General features: G+C 38.8%; 1 protein-coding gene across 3 annotated transcripts in view; it reads right to left on the bottom strand.

Moving 5' to 3' along the window:
- Window positions 1–25,396, bottom strand: part of mon2 (MON2 homolog, regulator of endosome-to-Golgi trafficking) — a 132,411-nt gene that overhangs the window by 57,136 nt on the left and 49,879 nt on the right. For 2 of the 3 annotated variants that reach the window (XM_087997020.1, XM_087997021.1), the window contains exons 8-13: window positions 23,768–23,962; window positions 18,418–18,542; window positions 17,235–17,374; window positions 12,864–13,014; window positions 11,506–11,729; window positions 9,485–9,566 (exon numbers count right to left, since the gene is read on the bottom strand). In XM_087997020.1, coding sequence (XP_087853146.1) covers window positions 9,485–9,566; window positions 11,506–11,729; window positions 12,864–13,014; window positions 17,235–17,374; window positions 18,418–18,542; window positions 23,768–23,962 — 917 coding nt within the window. The remainder of the gene's footprint in view (window positions 1–9,484; window positions 9,567–11,505; window positions 11,730–12,863; window positions 13,015–17,234; window positions 17,375–18,417; window positions 18,543–23,767; window positions 23,963–25,396) is intronic. The other variant, XM_087997022.1, reaches the window with a different exon arrangement.

Here is a 25,396-nt window from a genome sequence, read left to right as displayed (position 1 = left end):
AAGAAATTATCATCTCAGCTTTAAATGGCATCACCATTATTTTTAACTTGCGTTGCCTGGTTCTAAACTCTGAAACTTTATTGCTGGAACAGCACAGCAGGTCAGGCAGCATCTAGGGAACAGAAGATTCGACGTTTCGGTTCTAAACTCCTCAATCATATAAAGTATCTGATTTGTATCAATCCAGTCTATCCCTTTAAGTACTTTGCGGATTTCAATAAGATCATCTCAATGTTCTTTGAATCTCAAGAGGATACATGTCTGGTGTGCCCAATTTCTCCTCATGCAGCAATCTTACCTGGGAACAAATCTGGTGAATATTGGCTGCACACCTATTATAAGGCATCCAAAACTGTACACACTACATTAGGTACAGTTGAACCACTTTCTTATACAATTGAAGCAAGACTTTGCAATTCCTGTACTCAAATCCACTTGTGATAAAGGCTAACATTGCACTAGCCTTTCTAATGGATTGAACTACTTACATGTTAGCCTTCAGTGACATATTGATAAGGATACCCAAGCTCCTTTGCACATTCAAACTTTCCGAACTCTCATCATTTAAGAAATACATGGCACACCTGTTCTTCCTACTACAGTGGATAAACTCACATTTTTACACGTTATTCCACCTGCCGTGTTCTTGCCCAATCACTAATATCATCCTTGCCAGATCATCCTTAAAATTTTACATCTTCCTCACAACACATACTCCTGCTTATCTATGGATCATCTACAAACTTGTTAATGCGTCCAAATTATTGATGTCATGAACAAGTACTGATCCTTTATGTATGTCACTAGTTACAGTCTGCCACATGAGAATGACCCATTTATTCCATTTACTGTCAGTTAGCCAATCCTTATTACATTACCAATACATTAACTCCCTTCCTATGTGTTTTAATTCTGCTAAAAAAACTCACTTGGGGAACTTTAACAAAGCCTTCGGAAAATTCAAATAAACTACATCAACTTTCTTTTATAAATTTGTCAGTAACATCTGCAAAAAAAATTTCCAAGTTTGTCAAACATGATTTTCCATTTGCAAATTTATGCTGTTTATGCACAATCAAATAATTTTGTTGGAGGGGAGCAAATGTTGAAGTTTCTGGTGCAGACAGACAGCGAGGGAGGTATTTGTTTAGATGCAGATGATTCAATGCTATTAAATGCAATATACAACGGTCATACCATTTGTTATGGTGAATACAGAATTCCAAATGTTGTCATAACTCTTATATATGTCAGTAACCTTGCTTATTTATGACTAGGATGTCTAGTCAAATGTATTCGGTATCATTATCAAAAGAACACTAGATTCCTTGTTTTTTGCCACATTTGCATACCTGTTCCAAGCAAGACAGTTATGATCATTTCTGCAGTTTTGATGAATAGTGCCAACACAGGAAATGCAATCCCAGAGAGAGAACAAAAACGTGACGCTTAATGCACTAATAACTATCCAACCTAATCTGCATGTAAGGGAAGGTTGGAAACCCTACCCCAAACATCAAAAACAAAACAAAACATTGCTTGGGATACGAGCTGTAAGAATGGCATAGCTTTGTGCAGCATCGCAGACAGAGGACAAGAGCAAATTATCAGCAATGTCACAACATTTTCATTTACTTGTTGAAAACATGGTCATCTTAGAATGCATGTTAAGCTATAGTGGTAAAGTTTTGAGAGGATAAGATAGTAGTAAATTTACATGATTGAAACTATCTTGTGTACTTCCACCTATTTTCTTATTAGGTCATTCCATGCCACTTGTATGAAAAACTGATCTTGTATCTTTTGAGTATCAACATAAATGTTGGTCTCACACAAGATACTAGAGGTCAGCATGAAAGTATCACTGGCAGCTAACCCCGAGCACAGCTTGATCCATCATACACAATAGAATAGACTTCACTCTGTCTGATAGCAGTTTAAAACTGCTCTCAAGTCAAAGGAATCTCCAGACATAAAGCAACAGAAAGATCAGAAAGCAGGGGCCAGCAGCCAATCAGGTTGAAATATTCTAATGAACAGCAAACCAAGAAGTCATAAATCAAATTACCCTTCATTTTTAAGTTTAGACAGTGAAATAAATGATGATTTAATTAAAACAAAAACTTTAATTTGAATTATGCACAATTCATCATAATGGTGAAATGTGATATTCCACAAATCCAAAAGTAATTTCCCAGGGGCAGCATGAATGGCTTTTTAGTGTTGTGGCATTAGCAAGCTGTTAAAATGCAATTAGTTGCAATTCATAAAAATGTATCGTTTTCAAAGGTTCTCAAAGAGCCAAAGAGCACAGCAATGTAAAGTTATCTATTTATAGGTTTTTTCCATTAATTCAAGTGAACAGCAAATCCTCTTGAAGAGCATCCAATTATTACCAGCAACTTCCAGGTATCCACATTATACTGCACATGTGCGACTCTGGATGTCTCATTCACTTTCACTGGAGTAATGACAGTAAACATTCGGTTTGACTGGGAATACCCTGCAGGGTGTGCGCGTGTTTTTGATGGGGGGGGGGGGGTGGAGGAGGAGGAAATTGGGTGAATCTTCTATTCCAGAATCAGGGCACAGTCCAAGGATATAGGGTAGTCCATTTCAGACAGCGCAGAGGAGAAATTTCTTCGTCCAGAATCTATTGGAGTCTCTGTTACAGAAAGTGCTTGAGGCCAAAACACAATGTGTTGAGGAGGAGTTAGATTATAGATCTTATGGTGAAGGGGATCAAACAGTATGGGGACAAAGTGGGAATGGTATACTCAGCTGGATAATCAGCCAGGAGTATAATGAATGGCAGAGCAGGCCTGAAGGGCTGACTGGTTTAATCTTGCTCCTTTGTCATATAAACTGTTCAGATTTAGTGGTTTTTTTTATGTCTCAGGAAATGTTTGCAAAGGTTCATGCGCACTGAGCCACACAGAGCAGAAATGTCCAGTCTGATTATTGATCTATTAGTTAGCATATCTATCAGATTAACAATTGAGGAGAACATGACTTCAGTGCTTCCACCTTGGGGAAAGGAAACATCAAATGATAACTCTTAGGAAAAGTGAGAAGTTTTTGAAGGCACTTTGTGTGATCAGTCAATACTTAACTTCAAGGTTTATACATGAAGAATGGTCATTTAAGACTACCTTGGAATCATTCTAGAGGATAAATCAGGAAAAGAGAAAGAAAGGCAATAAAATGTTTAAACTAGCCAAACTAGACTGGAGATTAGGCACTATGTCACTGTGAATTGATCCATCAATAATAAGGAGAAAGAGAGGTCTGCAGATGCTGGAGATCAGAACTGAAAATGTGTTGCTGGAGAAGCGCAGCAGGTCAGGCAGCATCCAGGGAACAGGAGAATCGACGTTTTGGGCATAAGCCCTTCTTCAGGCATAAGCCCTGAAGAAGGGCTTATGCCCGAAACGTCGATTCTCCTGTTCCATCAATAATAAGACCAAGTTAGGTGTGCTCAAGGGAAACAATGGGTTCAAAGCTATCTATCAAACTCAGACACCCCACAGGATATTTGGCATTGCAACAGAAAATATCACACACTGATGGCAGCGGATTTGTGCAACCAATGCTTAATTTGGGAGTGTTTAAGTGCTAACAATGGACACTAAAAGTGCACTTGAAGGCCAGCAAGATCACAAAAGTAGTTTAATGTCATATTCTGCTATCATTTTTCACCACATTTTCCTCTTCACTCCTTCCTGGCCTACAATTTGCAGAAATCCGCCAATACTTTGTCTAAACGGCCAATTGTCATGACTGAGCACAGGTTATTAAATTGCATGGTCATCATAACCGCAAGTAATCTTGGCCACGCTCACTGGTGACATTATGTTCACCTTTTTTCCTAAAACCAGAGATCACTGCAGAACATTTTTTGCTGAGTATCACAGTGTTCAGTTCATCACAAAACTGCCAATGATCTGTTGGATTTAAAATCCATGTCCTAGTGTTGAAGATAGTGCACTGAGAGCAAGCAATCAACTGATCTTCTAAAGGGATAATTCTGTTGCTAAATGACAATTTGAACATCTTAAAATTTATAGCTTCTCTTAAAAAAAACCCCAGACTTGCAGACAATTGGGCAAACTTGTTTTATGAGCAAACTGGTAGAAGCTTAAGATTCTAAAACCTTTGCAGTTATCAAACAAATACAATGCTAATGTGATACTTTGTTGCTGCCACTAGAGGCTGCAATTGAGCCATATGAATACTGAAACAGATCGTTGCACAACATAGAACATTACAGCGCAGTACAGGCCCTTCGGCCCTCGATGTTGCACCGACCTGTCATACCAATCTGAAGCCCATCTAACCTACACTATTCCATGTTCGCCCATATGCTTGTCGAATGACGACTTAAATGTACTTAAAGTTGGCAAATCTACTACTGTTGCAGACAAAGCATTCCATACCCTTACTACCCTCTGAGTAAAGAAACTACCTCTGACATCTGTCCTATATCTACCACCCATCAATTTAAAGCTATGCCCCCTCGTGCTCGCTGTCACCATACTTGGAAAAAGGCTCTCCCTGTCCACCCTATCTAACCCTCTGATTAACTTTTTTGTCTCTATTAAGTCACCTCTCAACCTTCTTCTCTCTAACGAAAACAGCCTCAAGTCCCTCAGCCTTTCCTTGTAAGACCTTCCCTCCATACCAAGCAACATCCTAGTAAATCTCCTCTGCAGCCTTTCCAAAGCTTCCACATCCTTCTTATAATGCGGTGACCAGAACTGTACACAATACTCCAAGTGCAGCCGCACCAGAGTTTTGTACAGCTGTAGCATAATCTCATGGTTCCAGAACTCGACCCCTCTATTAATAAAAGCTAAAACACTGTATGCCTTCTTAACAACCCTATCAACCTGGGTGGCAACTTTCAAGGATCTGTGCACCTGGACACCGAGATCTCTCTGCTCATCTACACTACCAAGAATCTTACCATTAGCCCAGTACTTTGCATTCCGGTTACTCCAACCAAAGTGAATCACCTCACACTTGTCCGCATTAAACTCCATTTGCCACCTCTCAGCCCAGCTCTGCAGTTTATCTATGTCTCTCTGTAACCTCCAACATCCTTTGTCACTATCCACAACTCCACCGACCTTAGTGTCGTCTGCAAATTTACTTACCCACCCTTCTACGCCCTCATTCAGGTTGTTTATAAAAATGACGAACAGCAGTGGACTCAACATCGACCCTTGTGGTAAACCACTGGTAACTGGACTCCAGGATGAACATTTCCCATCAACCATCATCCTATTTTCTTTCAGCAAGCCAATTACTGATCCAAACTGCTATATGTCCCACAATCCACAAGTTCCTTCCATCATCTATCCAAAGCACATTTAGTCCATCTATGTCACAAGCTTTACATGAAGCCCAGCGACTTCAGAATACTATTTCAGTGGTCTATTGCAAGTCCAGTATTCAACTGCAGTTGGCACATAAGGAAAAGGAACATATAGAGGATGGAGAATAAAATATATGAGTAGAAATATTAAAGAACAAAATAAAACTCTTGACCGTGTAGGTCAGCTGACAGAATACACAGACACTTTCTTTATCTCCAAAATCAATGAGAAAAAGACACATAAGACACAAATACTGTAGATGCTGGAGATCTGGAGTAAAAATGGTGGATAAACACAGCAGGTTTGGTAAAATTTGTGGAGACAGAAACAGAATTAATGTCTCAAGTCCTTGGTTCTTAAGTTACCTTATTGGACTTAAAATGTTAGCTATGTCTTTCTCCATAGATGCTGCCAGATCGGAGTTTCACTGGCACTTTGCTTTATATTTGAGAAAAAGTCAAAACTTGTAGTTATGCACACCATTTTATAACCTCAAAAGTAATTTTCTTATATGGTCATTAGCCATAGCCCATGAGGAACAGGCATCGCTGCTAGAGAGATATAAGTAGTGAAAAAGCTTGAGAAGCATCAATCTGCATAAAGCAAAAGAAAGGAGGTAGGCCTGCAAGAAATACCAGTAGGAGGAGACAATCATGCTATTGTCACTATTTTCATTCCAACTAGTCAAATGAGCTAACCAACCCCCCACAGTGACCAGTTGTTGAAGTAATGTTGTACTGTAGGAAAGGAGACAGGCAATTTGTGCACTGCAAGGTCCTAAAAGTAGCAATTGTATAACGGCCAGAAACATTTCCTATAATTTTCTTGCTGGCTGCATGGGCCTCTGAGGTCCAAAGGAGACAGTGACTTCAGAGATTGGAAGCCAATGCCATGATCAACGTGCCTACATTGAACTGGCTAGACAATCTGATTAGCTGATGTTGGATGGGGATATATATTGATCATGGCCCAGTATAACTGCTCTTTGAAATACTGGCAGAGGATTACAATGGGGCCTTTTAACATTTCATTTAAAAAAAAACAAGCACTTTCAGTACTGCAGGACCCTATCAATGCTGCACTAAAATGTCAGTCTAGATTTTGTGCTCAACTCTCTGGAGAGGGTCTAGAGATCACAAGCTTCTGACTTTGAGCCTTACTTAGTCATGTAGACTTAAAGATGTTTGTCTTAAAATTCCCTTGGAGGACTCTCAGATTCTGTGCCAGTGCATCACTTCCAGCTCCAATATGAACGTGCACCCAACCTTAAATTCTGGGATCAGGATATCTACAAATAGTGAGCTAGTATGAATATTATTTTCACCACATTCTAGTACATACTCAGCTGCAATATTTTTTAAATGCTAGGAACGATTAAGGATCTTAAATATGTGAAACCATTAACTTGTCCGTGCTCTCCAACGGTGACTGATCAAGCAACAATTGATTGCTATACCAAAACCAGCCTTTGTAATTTCACAACATTTTGCAGAATCAAGTAAGAAAGACATTTACAGTGACTGGGTCACTGGAGGTGGAAATGACAGGAATTCTGACAGCTGTTGCTTTCCACTTCTTTAAGTGATGTTCACACAGGTAATGGACAAATGAAATGCCCTGCCTCTTCTGGCAGAATTTAAATTCCATGAAATTACACCCTGCTCCCTTCCCTTCTCTGATTGTGCCATTTGTTCATTAGGTTATGCTGAGGTTGTACAGGATATTGGGGCGGCCTGTTCTGGAGTTCTGTGTCCAGTTTTGGTCCCCCATGTTATAGGAAGGATATTATGGACAGGGTTCAGAAGAGATTTACCAGGATGTTGCTCGATATGGAGGGTTTGAATTATAAGAAGTCTGGGACTTTTTCCACTGGAATGTAGGAAGTTGAGGGGTGACATTATGGAGGTTTATAAAATCATGAGGGGTATAGAAAAATTGAATGGCAGGTGTCCTTTCCCCAGGGTGGGTGATTTCAAGACTATGGGGCATATTTTTAATGCGAGAGAAGAAATAATTAAAAAAGACAGGAGAGGCAATTCTTTTTGGTCACAGAGTGGTTCGTGTGTGTAATGAACTTCCAGAGAAAGTGAGGATGTGGGTACACTTACAACATTTAAAAGACATTTAGAAAAGTACATGAATAAGAAATGTCTGGAGGGATATGGGCCAAGTGCAGACAGATAGGACTAGTTTAATTTGGGATTATGAACTGGTTGCACCGAAGGGTTGGTTTCTGTGCTATGCCTCTATCCAACCACAGAAGAGCAATTTCAATGATCTTATTCACTTTACACATTCCAGTTTCCTAATGAAATGATGTACATGAAAATGCTGGTGGCTGATTGTGAAGTAAAAGCCTCACAACCCACCAAGATCATCTCATTTAATTCCAGCCTCTTAAGAATGCATGATTTTGATCTCTCCACCACTAATGAGCATGCCACCAGTTGCCCGAGTCCTACGTTCTGTAATACACTCAAATACGTATGCCTTTCTATCTTGCCTTCCTCCTTTAAGGCAATCCTTAAAGCTTCCTTTAGTCATTTAACATGTGGCTTGGTGTCATATCTTGCTTTATAATGTTCCTGCAAAGCTTCTTGGGATTTTTTATGTTAAAGATTCTTATATAAATACAAGACATTGCTGTATACTCCGTCAATTGAAGCTAACTTCAAATCTTAAGCCAATAACAGTTCGGAAGTCAAAATAGAAGTTGTGAAAATTGACTTTGATCAATTAACTAAGATGAAACTAAAACTAGGATGAATTCTCTAAACTTACAAAGTTGAATTAAACATGTATCACACATATCAGTCCTTGCAACAAATAGCTATCTCAGCAAAATTATCCAAATACAGGCAGTCCCAAATTGTGAATGGGTTCTGATCTTGAGTTTGAAGTTGGAACACCAAGTGAAACAGCCGTTCGTAAGTACAGGAAATGCTCATATGCTGGTCATTAAAATTACAGTCCTGTATGGGATTGCGTTCATAAATGCAAATGTTTGTAAATTGAGGACCTCTTGTATTAATGACAGTTTTGATAAATCAGTTTGGGAAATCAGTAGGAATGTTTCAGGTGTTTTGTAATTACAATATGTAAACAAATATATTTCTGGGAGCGATCTTAACAATTCCAATTCTGAAGCTACCAACTTACAAGGATAATTTGAAAGCAGTTTTTAAATAATTATTTAACTAGAACATATTCATTTGCATTATCCAAATATAACTATACTCCATGAAGCTAGAGACGGTGACTAAAGTTCACAATTTACTGTGCTTGAAATGACATTCCGTTTTGTTGATATATGATAATGTGGTAACTGAAGGATAACCTGTTGCAATTTAGAATGGAAATTATTCCAAATTTTTTTCTCTTTTATGACTAGTTGAATTAAAGTTACACTGTCCTTCAAACTTGTACTGTCCCCAGATCACACATTTGCAACAGTTAAAAGAAAAAATGAAAGACAAATGCACCAATTGTAAAGTCAATAGTGTACGCAAAGGAAATACAAACTGAAAATGTTGTAGAAACAGAATAGGTGTGGCAGAACCTGTAGAGAGAAACAGAAATAATGTTTCCAATCTGATATGAATCATCTGAATCTTGAAATGTTAACTGTTCCTCTATCCACAGACGCTGCCAGACCTGCTTCATTTCTGAATCATTAACAGTTTTTATTTCAGATTTCCAGCATTTACTGTATGTAAATGGAAAGGAGTCCTGGTGGAAAAATCCTTACAATAACAGATTCCAAGTAAATTCCTCCTGTTAACCATGTGGATATAATCAGAGAAAGTGAAAAATTAACCTATCTTGGCATGGTTGACTACACGCTTAATCCCAACACAATTCCTACAACTTTCACAGAGAATTCAGACATCCTATACCATTGAATAGAATCTCTTATCCAAATGTGACACATGAACAAAATTTTTTGCAATTGCCAGAATTAATTTGATTCCTCTTTGGCTTCAAAAACTGGATTTGCAAACAGGGTTTTTTGAAGCATTGGCATGAATACTTAAATTAGTTTCAGCTCAGTATATCAGCTGGGAAAACATAGCTAAGTAAGAATATAAAGAGCCATCTGTATTTACCTGGCATCCAGCAACAGCGACAGAGCTGCAAGAAGGCCACACCAACACGCACCGACCATCTCCTCCCATACAACTCTAGAATCTGATAAGAAATGTAGAGAAACATGTATCTGTGCTGTTATGCTTTTAGGAGTTGAATTTTCCACAATTGCCAAATTCCTTAAAAATAAGTAAATCTAAAAACCACAAATGAAATATGCAGCACAAAATGAGATTGCTAAAAACTTGTGCCACTGTTACAATAATGTTAAGGTAAAGTATGCTGAATGTGGCTGGTTTTAGGACAGAAGTAGTTGAGACTGCTTTTGGCCAATGATTCAAGCAGCAGAACAATCTGGGAATGGTAATACTGGAGAAAAGAATGCTGCGTATTTATTAAATACATCAAAAGTCACAAATATTGTTTTACTTGTCTCAATGTTTCTTTTTTCCAAATGGACTGAATTGCTTGTCTGCTTATATTTCTCCCAATATTGTTTTGTGGTAATCATCGAAACAGTAATTCTTCATTATGAATCTCAACCATGTGCGCTGAACGTTTGATAAGCAAGTAGGCAGCAGAACTGGATCCTGACTTGACTAACATCTAGAGTTCAGTTATGAAAATTGACTCAGAAAGTTGGGGCTGGATCTCCTTAAAGTGACAGTTGAGAGGAGATTTGATATAGTTATTCAATACCCTGCAAGGTGTCTGGACAGAATAGATAGGAAACTATTCTCATTAATGGACACCAAATGAACCACAGGCATCATGAGTGGAGACTTCTTAATTACCCAGTAAATCACTCAGATTTAGAATGCACTGCCTAAGAGTGCAGATACAATCATGACATTCTGAAGGGTGTTGGATATGCACTCTAAGAGAAAAAAAACACTGAAAAGCTATGGGGAGAAAAGTGCAGAATTGGGACTAGCTGAGTTGCTTTTGCAGAGAGTTGACTTGAACACGACAGGCTGAACAACCTTCTTCTGCAGCGTAACCATTCTATGATCTAAACACATGTTATTTTACTTGATAGTAATCAGTAGCTAAAAATTTGGTGGCTTTTTATTCCACTATCAATCTACCTAATTGTAAAAAAAGTCAACTGGTTTACATTAATTTCTTCACTTTCAAAATAAACTGGGCTTTCAAAATAAAAGAACAAGCAGTCATGCTGGACGAAGATAGCTCAAAGCATCTGATAGCAGCCTTATCTGTCAACAGACAGAAAAGACACTGAAGGAAGGAAGAAATGAGAAACATTTGATGACAAACTCCTGCTGCCAATTTGATTACAATTTTTGCTAGTTTTTTTTGATGAATGACATGAACATTTTAGATTAGATTAGATTAGATTCCTTACAGTGTGGAAACAGGCCCTTCGGCCCAACAAGTCCACACTGCCCCGCAGAAGCGCAACCCACCCATACCCCTACATTTACTCCTTACCTAACACTACGGGCACTTTAGCATGGCCAATTCACCTGACCTGCACATCTTTGGATTGTGGGAGGAAACCGGAGCACCCGGAGGAAAATCCACGCAGACACGGGGAGAACGTGCAAACTCCACACAGTCAGTCGCCTGAGGCGGGAATTGAACCAGAGTCTCTGGCGCTGTGAGGCAGCAGTGCTAACCACTGTGTCACCGTGCCGCCCAAAATAATATCTGTACTGTAACTGTGCAAAAAAAAAGTTGTCTCATGTCACTGGTGGTACATTTACCAATTTGTGATCTCTAGGTACTGACTCTTTTGCCACTAAGAACAGATTTTCTTATTTACTCTGTGAAAAACATTCATGATTTAAATACCTTTATTAATGACCTAGAACGATAATATGGGTTGCTAATGAAAACCTTGATGTATGTTATACAGCCCAATAAATACTGCCATGGAATCTGCATATTAATAAACAGCCAAAGAAAATCTTGCTTATTTTTCATTGCACAATATGGTTATATGATAAGCTGTCAAAACAAAGTTACAACTGATACTATTAAGATTAGAGATCTAACATGCAAAGCCAAGTGAATTTACCATCCCTCTCTTCATTTGCAGATAGCTTCTCCTGTTGCTCTGAAGACTGCACCTCCCCTGCTTGCTTTGTAACACCAGACTGGGAAGTAATTGCTTCACTGTCAAACTCTGCCTCGATCATGGCGGTAATGCCACGAACCAGATCCAGAAGGCACCCAAATGCTACAGACATGGCATAGCCATCAGGGATAGTAGGAGGCTCCACTTTGTCCAGCAATTCTAGGCTGAAGAGAAATTCACATTAACAGCTAGGTATTTTACAAGCCATTTACAGAGCAACACAATTATCCAAAGGACACGGGTAGGAAGTATTTCATTCAGTTAATTGAATTCCTGATAGTCGAATACCAGATAACATAGATTAGCAAAGCATCGGGACCTTGCCGGATAATCTGACATTCGAATAATCAAATGCCGGATAATCGAGGTTCCTCTGTACATTTTCATCATCAGATGAGAATTACAGCATACTAAATTGGCAATTTATAGTACCAATCCATTCTGAAGTGATTTAAAACTAATTATGATATCTTCAATGCGAGCAACTTTCCTAGAATTAGAAACAGACATTTAAAGTAAAGTCAATAATCCCACTAACTGGGATAATTTCATTACAGATATTTAGTTGAAAATGAAGAAAATAATAGTCAAGGCATCCAATTAAATTTCTCAAGTCAGAAACTCAAAACATTTCCAAAGTTGATGCAAACTGACAAAATGTATAGATTTAGGGTTTTTTGGGTCAATTTTCATCTCTATTCTTAAGCAGATCCTTGGTAGAGTATAATTCAATAAACACAAACAGCCCTCCCGTAGTTCACCCAAATGACCATATTTCATGCCAGCCTAGACAGTGACTATTTGCAGCTGAGCTTAATCTGGTCTTTATTTGATGTACACTGAAAATGTTTTAAATGAGAAAGACGACATGTATCAGAAAATTTAATATTCAGTTCCCACTGGCATTACAACGTACCATCTATGATGTCTATAATGTGCAATCAAAAGCTGACAAAATGTCAATGGGCAGATAACCAATTAGGTTCCCTACAATAGCAAACACACAATTGATAATAAATAGCTTCTTAAAGATGTAGGTGCTTCAGACTTGATTTTTAGCCCAGATTTCCTAAATAATTTCTCCATATTAAGTAATTCCAGAATAATTTTGCTTTATTCTGTGGCCTTTTTTTAATGGAACGCAGCATTCCACAACTAGGTGAAACAACAAACAAGGTTCTCTGAGACCTTTGACAACATCCTTCTGGAATCAATATTCCAATATGCTATCACATCTTGCAAATGAAATGCTTGCACATCAATATCTTTGGATGCCAGTGAACTGAATTTACACTCACTAGGCTGCTTTAGAAGTGCCTTGTACAGAGGTATTTAGAATTGGAATCCATGTGCCTCTATATTCAAAAGCTGGTTGTGGGGTCAGTCCCACAGTAGCATTCATCCCTGATCCATTCTGTGCTGTGGCAGGACCACCGCTTCCACTTGTGCCTGCAAGAACGACAGGAGTTAAGAGCTCTAATACATTAAACAGGCAGAACAAGAACTAACCAACTCAGAGCAGACTGCCAGATATATATATATCCTGAGCTTATTACGTCAGTTATATGTTTGCACTATTAGTGAATCCAAGCTTTTAAGAATATTACTGACTGTAACCATTGGATAGATTTACTTTCATCAAGATTCAAGAACCAGTTTTATTCATAGAAATTGCTCTTTTCATTTGTAGATGGAAGTATTTCATTTAAAGCATAAAAACATGTACAAGTTATGAAGACCAACTTGTTGAACACAGGAACCTTGATTTTAATCTACGATGTGGGGGCTTGAGTCAGACATTCATTTTAGATTCCATCCAATTTGACTCCCAATTCAATATAAAGTGTAAAATTAGGCAGAGAGAGACAGACATGTATCAAACTGAAAACCTAACCAAATAAAATCTGAAAGAACTGCGGATGCTGTAACTCAGAAACAAAAATAGAAATTGCTGGAAAAGCTCAGCAGGTCTGGCAGCATCAGTGGAGAAAAGTCAGAGTCAAGTGACTCAAGTCGGGTTGAGTGACCGTTCCTCAGAACTGTTTCCAGCAATTTCTGTTTTTGTTTCTGAAAACCTAACCAATCCAGCTGGAACAATAAGATTGGGGTGAATGAGTTTTAACCGTGGTGCCGATAGATGCACATCAATTAGAAAATAAAATGGATGATGGCCACACCCCATAGCAGTTGTGTTCGTTCACCAGTATTGGAGAATTTGGGGAAATGGATGCACAGGACCGATTTCAGCTTCTTTTGTCTGTTTCAAAAATAATTGATTATAGCTTTTGGAAAAGATTTTGCTGTTTTTAAACAGTTTTTCTGAACAAGAAATGCAAAGAATAAAGAAGACAGTGTACAATTTACAAGTGCTGAAGAGCAATAAAATCTGGAAAAGAAACTAGACAATAATAATTCATACGGAGGTGTCTTTTTTAAACTATGCCCGACCACACTTTAGCCACACTGCTGTTCAGACCATACCATAATTATGGCATGGATTACCAAATCAACTCCTAACTTTACTCATGGTTTAGTGATGCACACGTTGACTGTTTCTGCTTACCAGAAAATGCACATTAAAAATGTAATACTTTAAATGCGTTTTGAACTAGTCAGATTAATAGACACCAGTACACAATGTATTACTATGTAAGTATGTGATAGTGTTGTCGAAATGAGTAGTGTTTTCATCTAAATTCCCATTCCATTCTGAAGGAAGTTACTTGTGCACTTAGTAGTGTTCTTAACCTCTCCATCGACACAAATCTGGAGCGGTATTTTGCTTACAGTGTCCCCAGTGACAAAATATCAAAAAGCTCACTGTCATCCTAATTATGGTCATCCAATTCCATTTAGTGTACTGAATATTCTGAAGCATTGTTACATGCAACTCAAACCATTAATTCATTTTTCTTTCTCCACAGATGATACCATGCCAGATCTGTTGAGTATTTACCACATTTTATTTTTATTTCACATGTAGGTGCTCACTGCAAATGAATTATATGTTATTACCAGTCAGAACTTTGCTGTGTACACAGATCTGCAAAATATTAGCCAATGTTTGAACTTTTCTGGAAGTTTCAGAAATTGTGAAGTTTTTCACAAATGCTTGTTTGGCACACATTTGTGAGGACTATTCATTAACAGCTTTCAAAATGGAAATATTTAGGATGCTCCCTGTAGAGTTTTGATATTTCAAAACTTTACTGCAGTATAGTTAATGGGACTGAGAGAATAGGGCCATTCATTTAAAACAAGGATTTTCTCATTTCTTTCCCAATCATTCCACGATGTTTGCATGACGGAATGACTGGATAAGGAGCACATTGTGGTAGTGCTGGATGGATTCCCACAAATTTCTAGAGTTGTAGCAACTAACCGAGTGCTCTGATTCATTACCCCAACACAACATGGTACAACACTGGAGTTAAATTTGTGATTAATGTTTGTCTCAAGCCAAAACAAAACAAATCAAGTCTTCATTTGTTACATTTATTTCAGGCACCATGTGCTTAATTAAAAGCATTGGCACAATAGATATCTTTAAAAAGACAACATAATTAAATTGAAATGGAATTCAGTACTCATTCCTGTAATTGATGAATAACTGTCCAAATGTAAGTCTTAATCATATTAAATCTGTATCAACATTGGACATGGCAACAATTCTAAATATCAACTGGTCTTTTAGTGGTTGATCACAGTGTAAAGTTCCCATAAATATCCTGACAAAGCCTCCAGCCTCAAAAACCTCTTATTACATTCCTGCTGTCAAAATGTTTTATCCAAGATCTCCAGACTCTCTAAAATTAAGTACCACACAATGAATCTTGTATTAAATATCACTACTCTCAAGATGGTGGTCACAGAAATGTTTGGCGTACATTACAGTCTTCATAAATTGCGTCTATCTAATGAAATATTATGGATTGGAAAATTCAAGATCAAGTTCAAGACAGGATCTCTACAATAAGCGGCCAGAACTCATTTTAATTAGTCAAAAGTCTAAGAATATGTTAGAACCTTAAAGATTCTGTTAACATAGATACATGATTGATAGAGAAAAGACAAGATTTTGAAGATGGTAGATATTCAGAGGATGTTTGCCCTTGGGGATCAGATTGAACCAGGGGCACAGTTTCAGAAGAAAGGGTCTCTTCCTTTAAGGTGAGAAGGATTTCCACCTGTGAGGGTCATTAGTGTTTGGAATTCTCTCACCTGCTAAGGGACGAACACTAGATCATTCAACATATTTAAAATATAGTTCAATTTTTGAATGAGAACAGTCGGAAATCATGGAGAAATTGCAGAAGTAAATTAAACTATAATTAGATCAGCTGTGACCTAATGAATGGTGGACTAGCTTGAAGGGTAAAATAGTCTATTCCTACTCTTATTTCTTATGTTTTGAATTATTCAGTCAGAAGACAATAATGGCAAAGACCTTATTGACAGAAAATAGAGCCAGGTCAATCAAACATTACACACCCAGCAGGTGCCTGTTCTCTGCAGAAAAAAAAACTCAGTTTAAATTTGAAGAAAACCATTTACCGTTTCTGCAGCAGTTGTTTTGAGCTTTGACTTTGGAGTCAATAAATCAGAGACATTTTCCAAGTCAATCAATTTGTACTACTTACAGACCAATAGAACATCCAGAAAAAGACAACTGAACACCAAGAGCCTGACTAGGAGGATTATTTAACGTTGGAACCAGGAAGCTAAGGCTACTTCCCAGATTTTTTCTACATCCTCCAATCATCTATTTTTCCTTTTTGTTTGCCTGTGTGGCATTTTTAGAGGGGGACATGTACAAATGAGATTAGTGCTTTAGTTAATAATATTACATACCAATGGTTTATATGTGTAGCTGTAGTCTGGATTACTTATAATAAATAATTTACTTAGAGCGAAAGTCTGGTCCATGCTTTCTATCTTTCTTAGTCTGAAAGCCATGCAAATTGGGGTCTGTGGAGACTTTAATATTTGATACAGCTCTGGGATGAATTTATAACGTTACTCCAGTTGGTCATAATGCTACCACACAGTGTAGTTAAAGTGAATAGCACCAATGCATTTAAGGGAAACCATAAAAATGTACAAGGGAGAAAAGGAAAGATGAAAACAGAACCAACTAGAGCATAATACATACTGGCAGGGACTGAATGCTCTGCATCCGAGCTCTATAAGAGAACATACAAACAAAGGACTTAGTTCACCAATTAGCCCTTTGAACCTGCTCCATCAACATCAACAAGATAATGGCTAATCATCCCACATCCTATTTCATGACCTTGAGATAGTTTTAAATGAAGCAGTATCCCTATCTCTGAGCCAGGGATAGGGGCTCAAGCACCATCTACTCCAGAGGTATGTTTTATAATATCTCTGAACTGGTTGATTGCAAAATATCTAGGATCTGATGAAGAAAGGTGGGAGAAAACCCATTTGCATCACAAACACCAGGGACCTATTCTGATGAGTCATATTGGACTTAAAAAGTTAACACTACTCTTTTCACAGATGCAGTCAGACCTGAGTTACTCTCAAAACATTGCTGCTATTTCATCGGAGACCTGTTGGTCTGCATGATCTGTTTCTGTGCTGTAAATACTTTTAACAACTGCTTTAAACAAACCACTTAGTCAAATACAAGAAGTATATCCTACCAGTCTGCATATTTGAAATTGGATTGCTTCCAGTGCTGGGAGTAATAAAAAGAGATTGTATAAAAGATCCCAGTGCGTTCACAATGTCTCTGAATACCTTTGTTGAGTGAGGCTTCATATCATATGACTGACAGAAAGACCTGTAGGTGGAAGGAAACAATTCTCAAATTTGGTAGGATGTAAAAAAAACTCTCGGTTTTGGACTGTTGTTGCAGTTTATAGTTATAATACTACTGTATATAAGTAGCAATAATTCAACAATCTAATCCTAGACAATTAGAAATCTCAATCAAGTACAAAAAACATGAACATACAGTATGTTACAACATCAAACCAGCATTGGTGCCACAACTTTATTCCTTGTTCTTTAATTTACTCCTTTTTTTGTTTCCATGTTGCCTGGTTACACCATAAATTTCTCTAGTGCAATAGCCAATCTATTTCAAGATCAGATGCACCACTGCCTGACCAAGAGAATTAGTCCATTTCAGACTCATTTTAAAAGGGTAAGAAAACTAACCCAAATCAGCCTTATTAAGACAGTTTAATACTCTACATCGTTAATTTATTACAATTGGAACAGAAGCTTCTAAAATTGCTCATTTGCTCCTTTTATATATTGAGAAAAACAAAAACTGATTTGAACACAGATGTCTGACAGTTTAAATACCTCAAAAAACCTACAAGTCGTTTGGGCAACATGGTGGTATAGTGTTAAGGTCAATGGACTCACAAGTCAGAACCCAGGCCAATGTTCTGAGAACATGGGTACAAATCCCATTGCAGCAGATAATGAAATTTGTATTTAATTGAACAAAGCGTTAGCCTAATGGTGACCATGTGACCATTGTCAATTGTTCTAAAAGCCCATCTGGTTCACTAATGTCCTTAATATGGGAATTTGCTCACCATACCTAGTCTAACATACACTTGACTCCACACCCACAAAAATTTGATTGACTCTTAACTGCCCTCTGGATAATTAGGAATCAGCAATAAATGCTAACCTAGTCAGTGATGCCTGCATTCCATGAATGAAAAGAAAACGTTAAAAGGACCATAAACCTCAGCTAAGCACGATCAAAAACAATGAAAGTTTAAGCCACTTGTAGTGGCATTTCTTCAAAGCACACTCAGCATGAAATGACAAATTAGCACTTAGAAAGTGTTAAGAGATTATTACCGTAGCAGCTGAGGTTGCACACACAACCTGTGAATGCATTCCACAGCAACTGCTCGAAGCCACTGTGGTTTGTCACCATCCAAAAACTTCACCAGTAAAGACAAAAATATCTCACACTCAGTTACCTGGCAAACATTAAAGTGTGGCATTAGAAACACAGAACTCAGCAGCCAAGAAAACAAAATAATGTCAAGCAACCAGTTTTGATAAACCATACATTTTTGATTACATGTAAAAAAAAGAATGCTCTTCTTTAAATAATCACATATATTTGAGTGGGTAAGAAAGGCAAAAACTATAGATTTGTCAGAGATGAATCAGAATGCAGTTCAGAGAGATTTGGGAATATTACAATGATGAGAGCACAGACAGCTCAAGTTGCTAGCTGTCGTTAACGATTTTTCCCTTCTGCATATGTGTTCGCTATTTAGGCTCAAATTGAAGGATAACATTTTTGCAGGTGTGCATCTGTTAGTGTAAACTATGGTCTTCATTGGTTAGCAAAAGTCCTTATATAGAAATATGAGTTACAAAGAAGCAATGCAATACTGAAGACTACATAGCCTGGACTGACACATTGTTACTGTACAACCAGTCACACAATAGGTCAAAAACTTTTCAGATAAGCTTCTGGTGTTCAGTGATATTCATGCCAGTGGAAACTCCTTTAGCTGATGGACCCTCTACCATGTTCTTGTTGATTCATAAGTAGAAACTATTTTCAGTCTGTTTGGCGAGTCAATAACTTGAAAGCATCAAATTAATATCAACAGAAAAGATAAAAGGAGAGGTAGGTAGAATTTTTCATTAAAGTCAAGTTCCATCCCAAAAATCTAAAGAACTTCTTGATTAAAAGAGACACCAGTCTTGATTGGAAGGGGAGATGAGCATAGAAAAGCAAAAAAGAAAGCATACAATGTGGTCAAAATTAGTGGAAAGCCAGAAGACTGGGAAGTCTTTTAAAAACAGCAAAGGACATTGAATAATGCAATAAGGAGGAGAAGATGAAATATGAGGATAAGCCAGCTAGTAGTATAAAAGATGACGGCAAGATATAAACTTGACCTCCTGTTGGGAAATAAGGGTGGTTATTTGCCACCCATTTGCCATCTGGGCGCCGTGTGGGCAGCACGGTGGCACAGTGGTTAGCACTGCTGCCTCACAGCGCCAGAGACCCGGGTTCATTTCCCGCCTCAGGCGACTGACTGTGTGGAGTTTGCACGTTCTCCCAGTGTCTGCGTGGGTTTCCTCTGGGTGCTCCGGTTTCCTCCCACAGTCCAAAGATGTGCAGGTCAGGTGAATTGGCCATGCTAAATTGCCTGCAGTATTGGGTAAGGGGTAAATGTAGGGGTATGGGTGGGTTGCACTTCAGCAGGGCGGTGTGAACTTGTTGGGCCGAAGGGCCTGTTTCCACACTGTAATCTAATCTAATCTTATCCAATCTAAAGGCAGGGCAAATGACCGAGGTGTTAGTGGGGGAGCACTTGGGACCAGCTCCCATAGTCTTGGAGTTTAAAATAGGAAGGCAAAAAGGATAAGCCTGGTCACAAGTTCAAACTGGGGGGGGGGGGGGGGGGAGAGAGAGGCCAATTTTGACTGTATTAGACAAAAACTTACAAAAGTTGATTGGGGGAGGCAGGTAAAGGGCCATCTGACAAATGGGTGGTTTTCAAAAGCCAGATAACAAGAGCTCAGAGAAAGCATAACTCAAGCATTAGTGTTAAGGGCATGGCTGGCAGGAGGCGGGGGGGAAACACCGGATGACTAGAGAAATTGAGGGTCTGGTAGAGAAAAAGTGGCATATGTAAAGATAGACAGCCAGGATCAAGTGAATCCCTTGAAGAGTATCAAGCTGTAAGAAAACACGTAAGAGGGAACTCAGGACAACAAAAAGGGGGCATGAGATAGCTTCGGCAGATAAGATGAAGGAAATTCTACAAATATATTAAGGGCAAGAGTTACTAGGAAGAGAATAGGGCCCTTTAAAGATCAATGAGGTTATCTATGCTTGGAACCATATGAAATGGGTGAGATCTTAAACAACTATTTCATATCAGCATTTACTATGGAGAAAGACATGGAAGTTAGGGAACTCGGGGAAATAAACTGCTATGTTTGAAACAAGTCCACATTACAGAAGAAGTGGTGCTGGAGGTCTTAAAATGCAGAAAGGTAGATAAATCCCCGGGACCTGATCAAGTGCATCCCGGGGCATTGTGGTAAGCTAGGGAAGAAATTGCAGGATTCCTAGCAGAGATATTTGTAATATCGACAGATGTACGTAAAGTGACAGAAACTGGAGGGTGGTTAATGTTGTACCATTATTTAAGTAAGGCTGCAAGGAAAAGCTAGGAAACTAATGATCGGTGGCCCTGACATTGGTGGTAGGTAAGTTGTTGGAGGGGATTCTGAGAGACAGGATCTACATGCATTTGAAAAGGAAAGGGCTGATTAGAGATAGTCAGCATGGCTTTGTGTGTGGGAAATGGTATCTCACAAACTTGACTGAGCATTTGAAGAGCTGCCCAAAAAGGTTGATAAAGGCAGAGCAGTAGATGTTGTCTACTGAGACTTTAGCAAGGCCTTTGACAAGGTTCCACATGATAGACCGTAAGTAAGGTTAGATCACATGGGATACAGGGAGAGATAGCCAACTGGATACAACGTTGACTTGACAGTGAGAGGTGGGAGGATGATGGTAGAGGGTTGCTGTTCAGATTGGATCAGTGCTGGGTCTACTGTTATTCAGTATTTATAGAAATGATTTGGATGAGGTTATAGAAAACATGGTTAGTAAGTTTGCAGATGACACCAAAATTGATGATCAAATGGACCAGTGCACTGAGGAATGACAGATGTAGCTTAATGCAGATAAATGTGAGGTGTTGCATTTTGGCAAGAGAAACCAGGGCAGAACTCACACAGTTAATGGCACGACCCTGGGGAGTGCTGTTGAACAGAGATATAGTGGTGCAGGTACACAGTTTCTTGAAAGTGACGTTATGAGTTGACAGGATAGTGAAGGAAGTATTTGACAGTCTTGCCTTTATCGGTCAGAGCACCGAGTACAGGAGTTGGGACATCATATTATGGTTGTACAAGACATTGGTTTGGCCATATTTGGAGTGCTGCATACAATTCTGGTTGCCCTGCTATAGGAAGGATGTTATTAAACTGGAAAAGGTGGAAAAAAGCTTTAGAAGGGTGTTACTGAGATTGGAAGGCTTGAGTTATAGAGAGAGGCTACATAGGCTGGGACATTTTTTCCTCTGGAATGTAGGAAACTGAGGGGTGACCTTATTGAGATTTATAAAATGATCAGGGGTAATGGATTGGGTGAATATCCAAGGTATTTTTCCCCTTGAATGAACGGAAAGACTGCAATCTGCTTGTTTACCTTGCAAAACAGGCTACATAATGAAAGCTTCATATTATTTAAATTTTGATGTTGGTATACACAATTGAAGCATTTAATATGACAAAATTATTTTAAGTATTTTATTTTCTGTACACATTAAACCTTAATTATCTTCATAAAGAAATCCCCTGGCAGCATGCTTCTCACACAAGCAACTTCACCCTTTCCACATGGCTGGCTTCTGCAACTGCATTGCCTAGTTTGCTGGAAGCTATTTTGTGTAGGCTTATTAAGCTCCTCTGAACCCAAGGTTCAAATAATAATCCACTAACTTTTTATTTATAGGATCATAGAGATGTACAGCATGGAAACATACACTTTGGTCAAACCCGCCCATGCTGAGTAGATATTCTATATTAATTTAATGTAGGATATCTTGTCAGCACTTGGCCCATATCCCTCTAAACCCTTCCTATTTATATAACCACCTCAGATGCCTTTTAAATGTTATAAATGTACCAGACTCCACTACTTCTTTTGGCAGCTCATTCCATATATGCACCAGTCTCTGCATTAAAATGTTGCCCCAGGTCTCTCTTAAATCTTGCCCCTCTCACCTTAAAGTTACGCCCTCTAGCATTGAACTCTACTACTCTGGAGAAAATACCTTGGCTATTCACCTTATCTATGCCCCTCATGATTTTATAACCTTGCATAAGGTCATCCCTCAGGTGTTTATGTCTCTGCTGCATTTCTTGAATTAAGCAGTCAGGAAGTCTTTTCAGAGATATATTGGAATGTAATATTTAAACTGCTAAAAACAGTGCATTTTGAGGAGAAATCAAGTGAACGCCTATATAGGGTAACAGTTGCAACCTTCAATAATTGATATATATCAAACAATCATTGAACAAAGAAGTCAGCTGGTCACACATTCATTAACACGAACAGGTCTATTTACAGTTTCAAGGAGAAAGTGAGGTCTGCAGATGCTGGAGATCAGAGCTGAAAATGTGTTGCTGGAAAAGCGTAGCAGGTCAGGCAGCATCCAAGGAACGGGAGAATCGACGTTTCGGGCATAAGCCCTTCTTCAGGAATGAGGAAAGTGTGTCCAGCAGGCTAAGATAAAAGGTAGGGAGGAGGGACTTGGGGGAGGGGCGTTGGAAATGCGATAGGTGGAAAGAGGTCAAGGTGAGGGTGATAGGCCAGAGTGGGGTGGGGGCGGAGAGGTCAGGAATAAGGTTGCAGGTTAGGAAGGCGGTGCTGAGTTCGAGGGATTTGACTGAGACAAGGTGGGGGGAGGGGAAATGAGGAAACTGGAGAAATCTGAGTTTATCCCTTGTGGTTGGAGGGTTCCTAGGTGGAAGATGAGGCGCTCTTCCTCCAACCGTCGTGTTGCTATGGTCTGACGATGGAGTCGTCCAAGGACCTGCATTTCCTTGGTGGAGTGGGAGGGGGAGTTGAAGTGTTGAGCCACGGGGTGGTTGGGTTGGTTAGTCCGGGTGTCCCAGAGGTGTTCTCTGAACCGTTCCGCAAGTAGGCGGCCTGTCTCCCCAATATAGAGGAGGCCACATCGGGTGCAGCGGATGCAATAGATGATGTTCCACCTATCGCATTTCCAACGCCCCTCCCCCAAGTCCCTCCTCCCTACCTTTTATCTTAGCCTGCTGGGCACACTTTCCTCATTCCTAAAGAAGGGCTTATGCCCGAAACGTCGATTCTCCTGTTCCTTGGATGCTGCCTGACCTGCTGCGCTTTTCCAGCAACACATTTTCAGCTATTTACAGTTTCATTCTTGCATTACTGCAGCGGAACATATCAAGTGCATCTAAAAAACAATCTTAACTACATGATAGCCGGAGTAAATATAGATGCAGTATTCTAAAAAACTGAGAAAAGTTTATAGAATGAGTATATATTGGCACAACTTCCTCGAACAAATACCTTTAATTCAATAGTTAAATGAGATTTAAAAAAAACTAGATCCTTTACCAAAAGGCTATAGAAGTGCTTAATTAAAACGGAAACCACTCTCAGAAGGCGCATACAGATGGGAAAGTATGGCTTCTCCACAGGAGTTGGGGAAGATGGGGTATTAGTACCCTGTCGAAATTTGATATTGGGAGAAAACAGCTTGATCACCAAGGGACACACCCTTTCTTTCAGAAGGAAACTGAACTCTTGGTGCTGTAAGGAAAAGTAGGGAACAAAAACACAAAATAAAAGTTAATCAAGGGAAGGTGGCATTTTCAGTACTAAATCCCATTACCATTAAGACTTAGTTAAAGCATAGTTATCACTGGCCACGTAAGTCCTATTATCAGTTTGTCTACTGGCATTGCCCTTCAAAATTAACACACTGTTCAAAGTACTTTTGGTGACAAGCTTTAGCATAGGTTGTGCATATTATACTGAAACAAAAGATAATAAGAATAATTAATAACCTGTGGGAATATCTTTTCTATCAGAGTAAGATTTGAATTTATTTAAAATGCTCTGTGCAGAATAGCCAATACACTGAAAATAGAAATCCTGTTCAAGACACAAGCAATTAACCAATCACTAGGATCCCAGCAAAAAAGACAAGACTATTATGGAAATGGCCAATGAGACCCTTAAAGAAGTATAGAAACTACACTGCAAATTCTCTTTCTTAAGTTGTGTAAAATTGGCCATTTTATGTGCGTGGCTGAGAAAGGGGGCAATGCGGTTATTCGCAAGATATTAGTATCCAGCAGACTTTACCATCAAACATGACCGCATGCATAGATTAGCTCAGAAATCCGAAATCTCAGTTTTTAATTCAGGACTTTGAAATAGGCTGCACTGTGGATGCTGCCACCAGTTTATCCCCCATTGACAATCAATGAAATTAGCAAGAGCTGTAGATTTCCCATTCTTAAGTTGCTGTTAGTAACCCCACAAACTTGCCCTGAAAATATTAACTTCACTCGCAAAGTAAAAATTCTTTGTTTAAAGTTATAAAAATACTTCAACTTTCAACCTCACTTTATGAGTATGCCCCCCAATTATTTTTGTTTGATATTTTTAAAAGTGATTTTGTATTACTGCTGTTTCCTCTTTAGGTGACTGTGCAAATCCTTTGCTGTGATTGGCTGCTTGAGCAACCTGACGACATAATTCCAGTTTGAGTAAATAACAGAATGTTACTGCATGGCAACTATCCTTGGTTTGCCACTGCCCACAAACTCCAGGCCATTAAGCATTTCAGAGCAACACAAAGTGTGTATTCATAATGAGACCACTTGTGATGTTAAACTGAGGTCCCGTTTGGTCTTCAAGCGGATGGGTTAAAAAAAAAACATGGGACTGCGTACTAATTGTATTTTAAGTGCTTTTAATTGTTTGAATGTGGTGGGAATTAGCATGGCATTCATGTGTACCCTTTATAAGGGTTCCCCAATGTTCATGTAGTAGTCAAGTTCCATCTGCACATAACATCTCTGAACAAGGTGATTAGAAAATATTTTGTACCCTCTATAAAGTTATGACTAGTTGGAGAGTTGGAGGGAATATGTAACTCAGCAAGTATATGAAAATAGGTAAAAGATTGGCTCCGGTTGTACACTTCATTAACTGGTTTTCTGGAACAGAATAATA

The sequence above is a fragment of the Chiloscyllium plagiosum genome, unplaced genomic scaffold (assembly GCF_037043375.1).
Source record: "Chiloscyllium plagiosum isolate Xiang-an unplaced genomic scaffold, Cpla_swu_hap1 HiC_scaffold_19, whole genome shotgun sequence".
Classification (NCBI taxonomy): domain Eukaryota; kingdom Metazoa; phylum Chordata; class Chondrichthyes; order Orectolobiformes; family Hemiscylliidae; genus Chiloscyllium; species Chiloscyllium plagiosum.
Note: the sequence above shows the minus strand (reverse complement) of the source record. Positions and strands in the feature narration are given on the sequence as shown.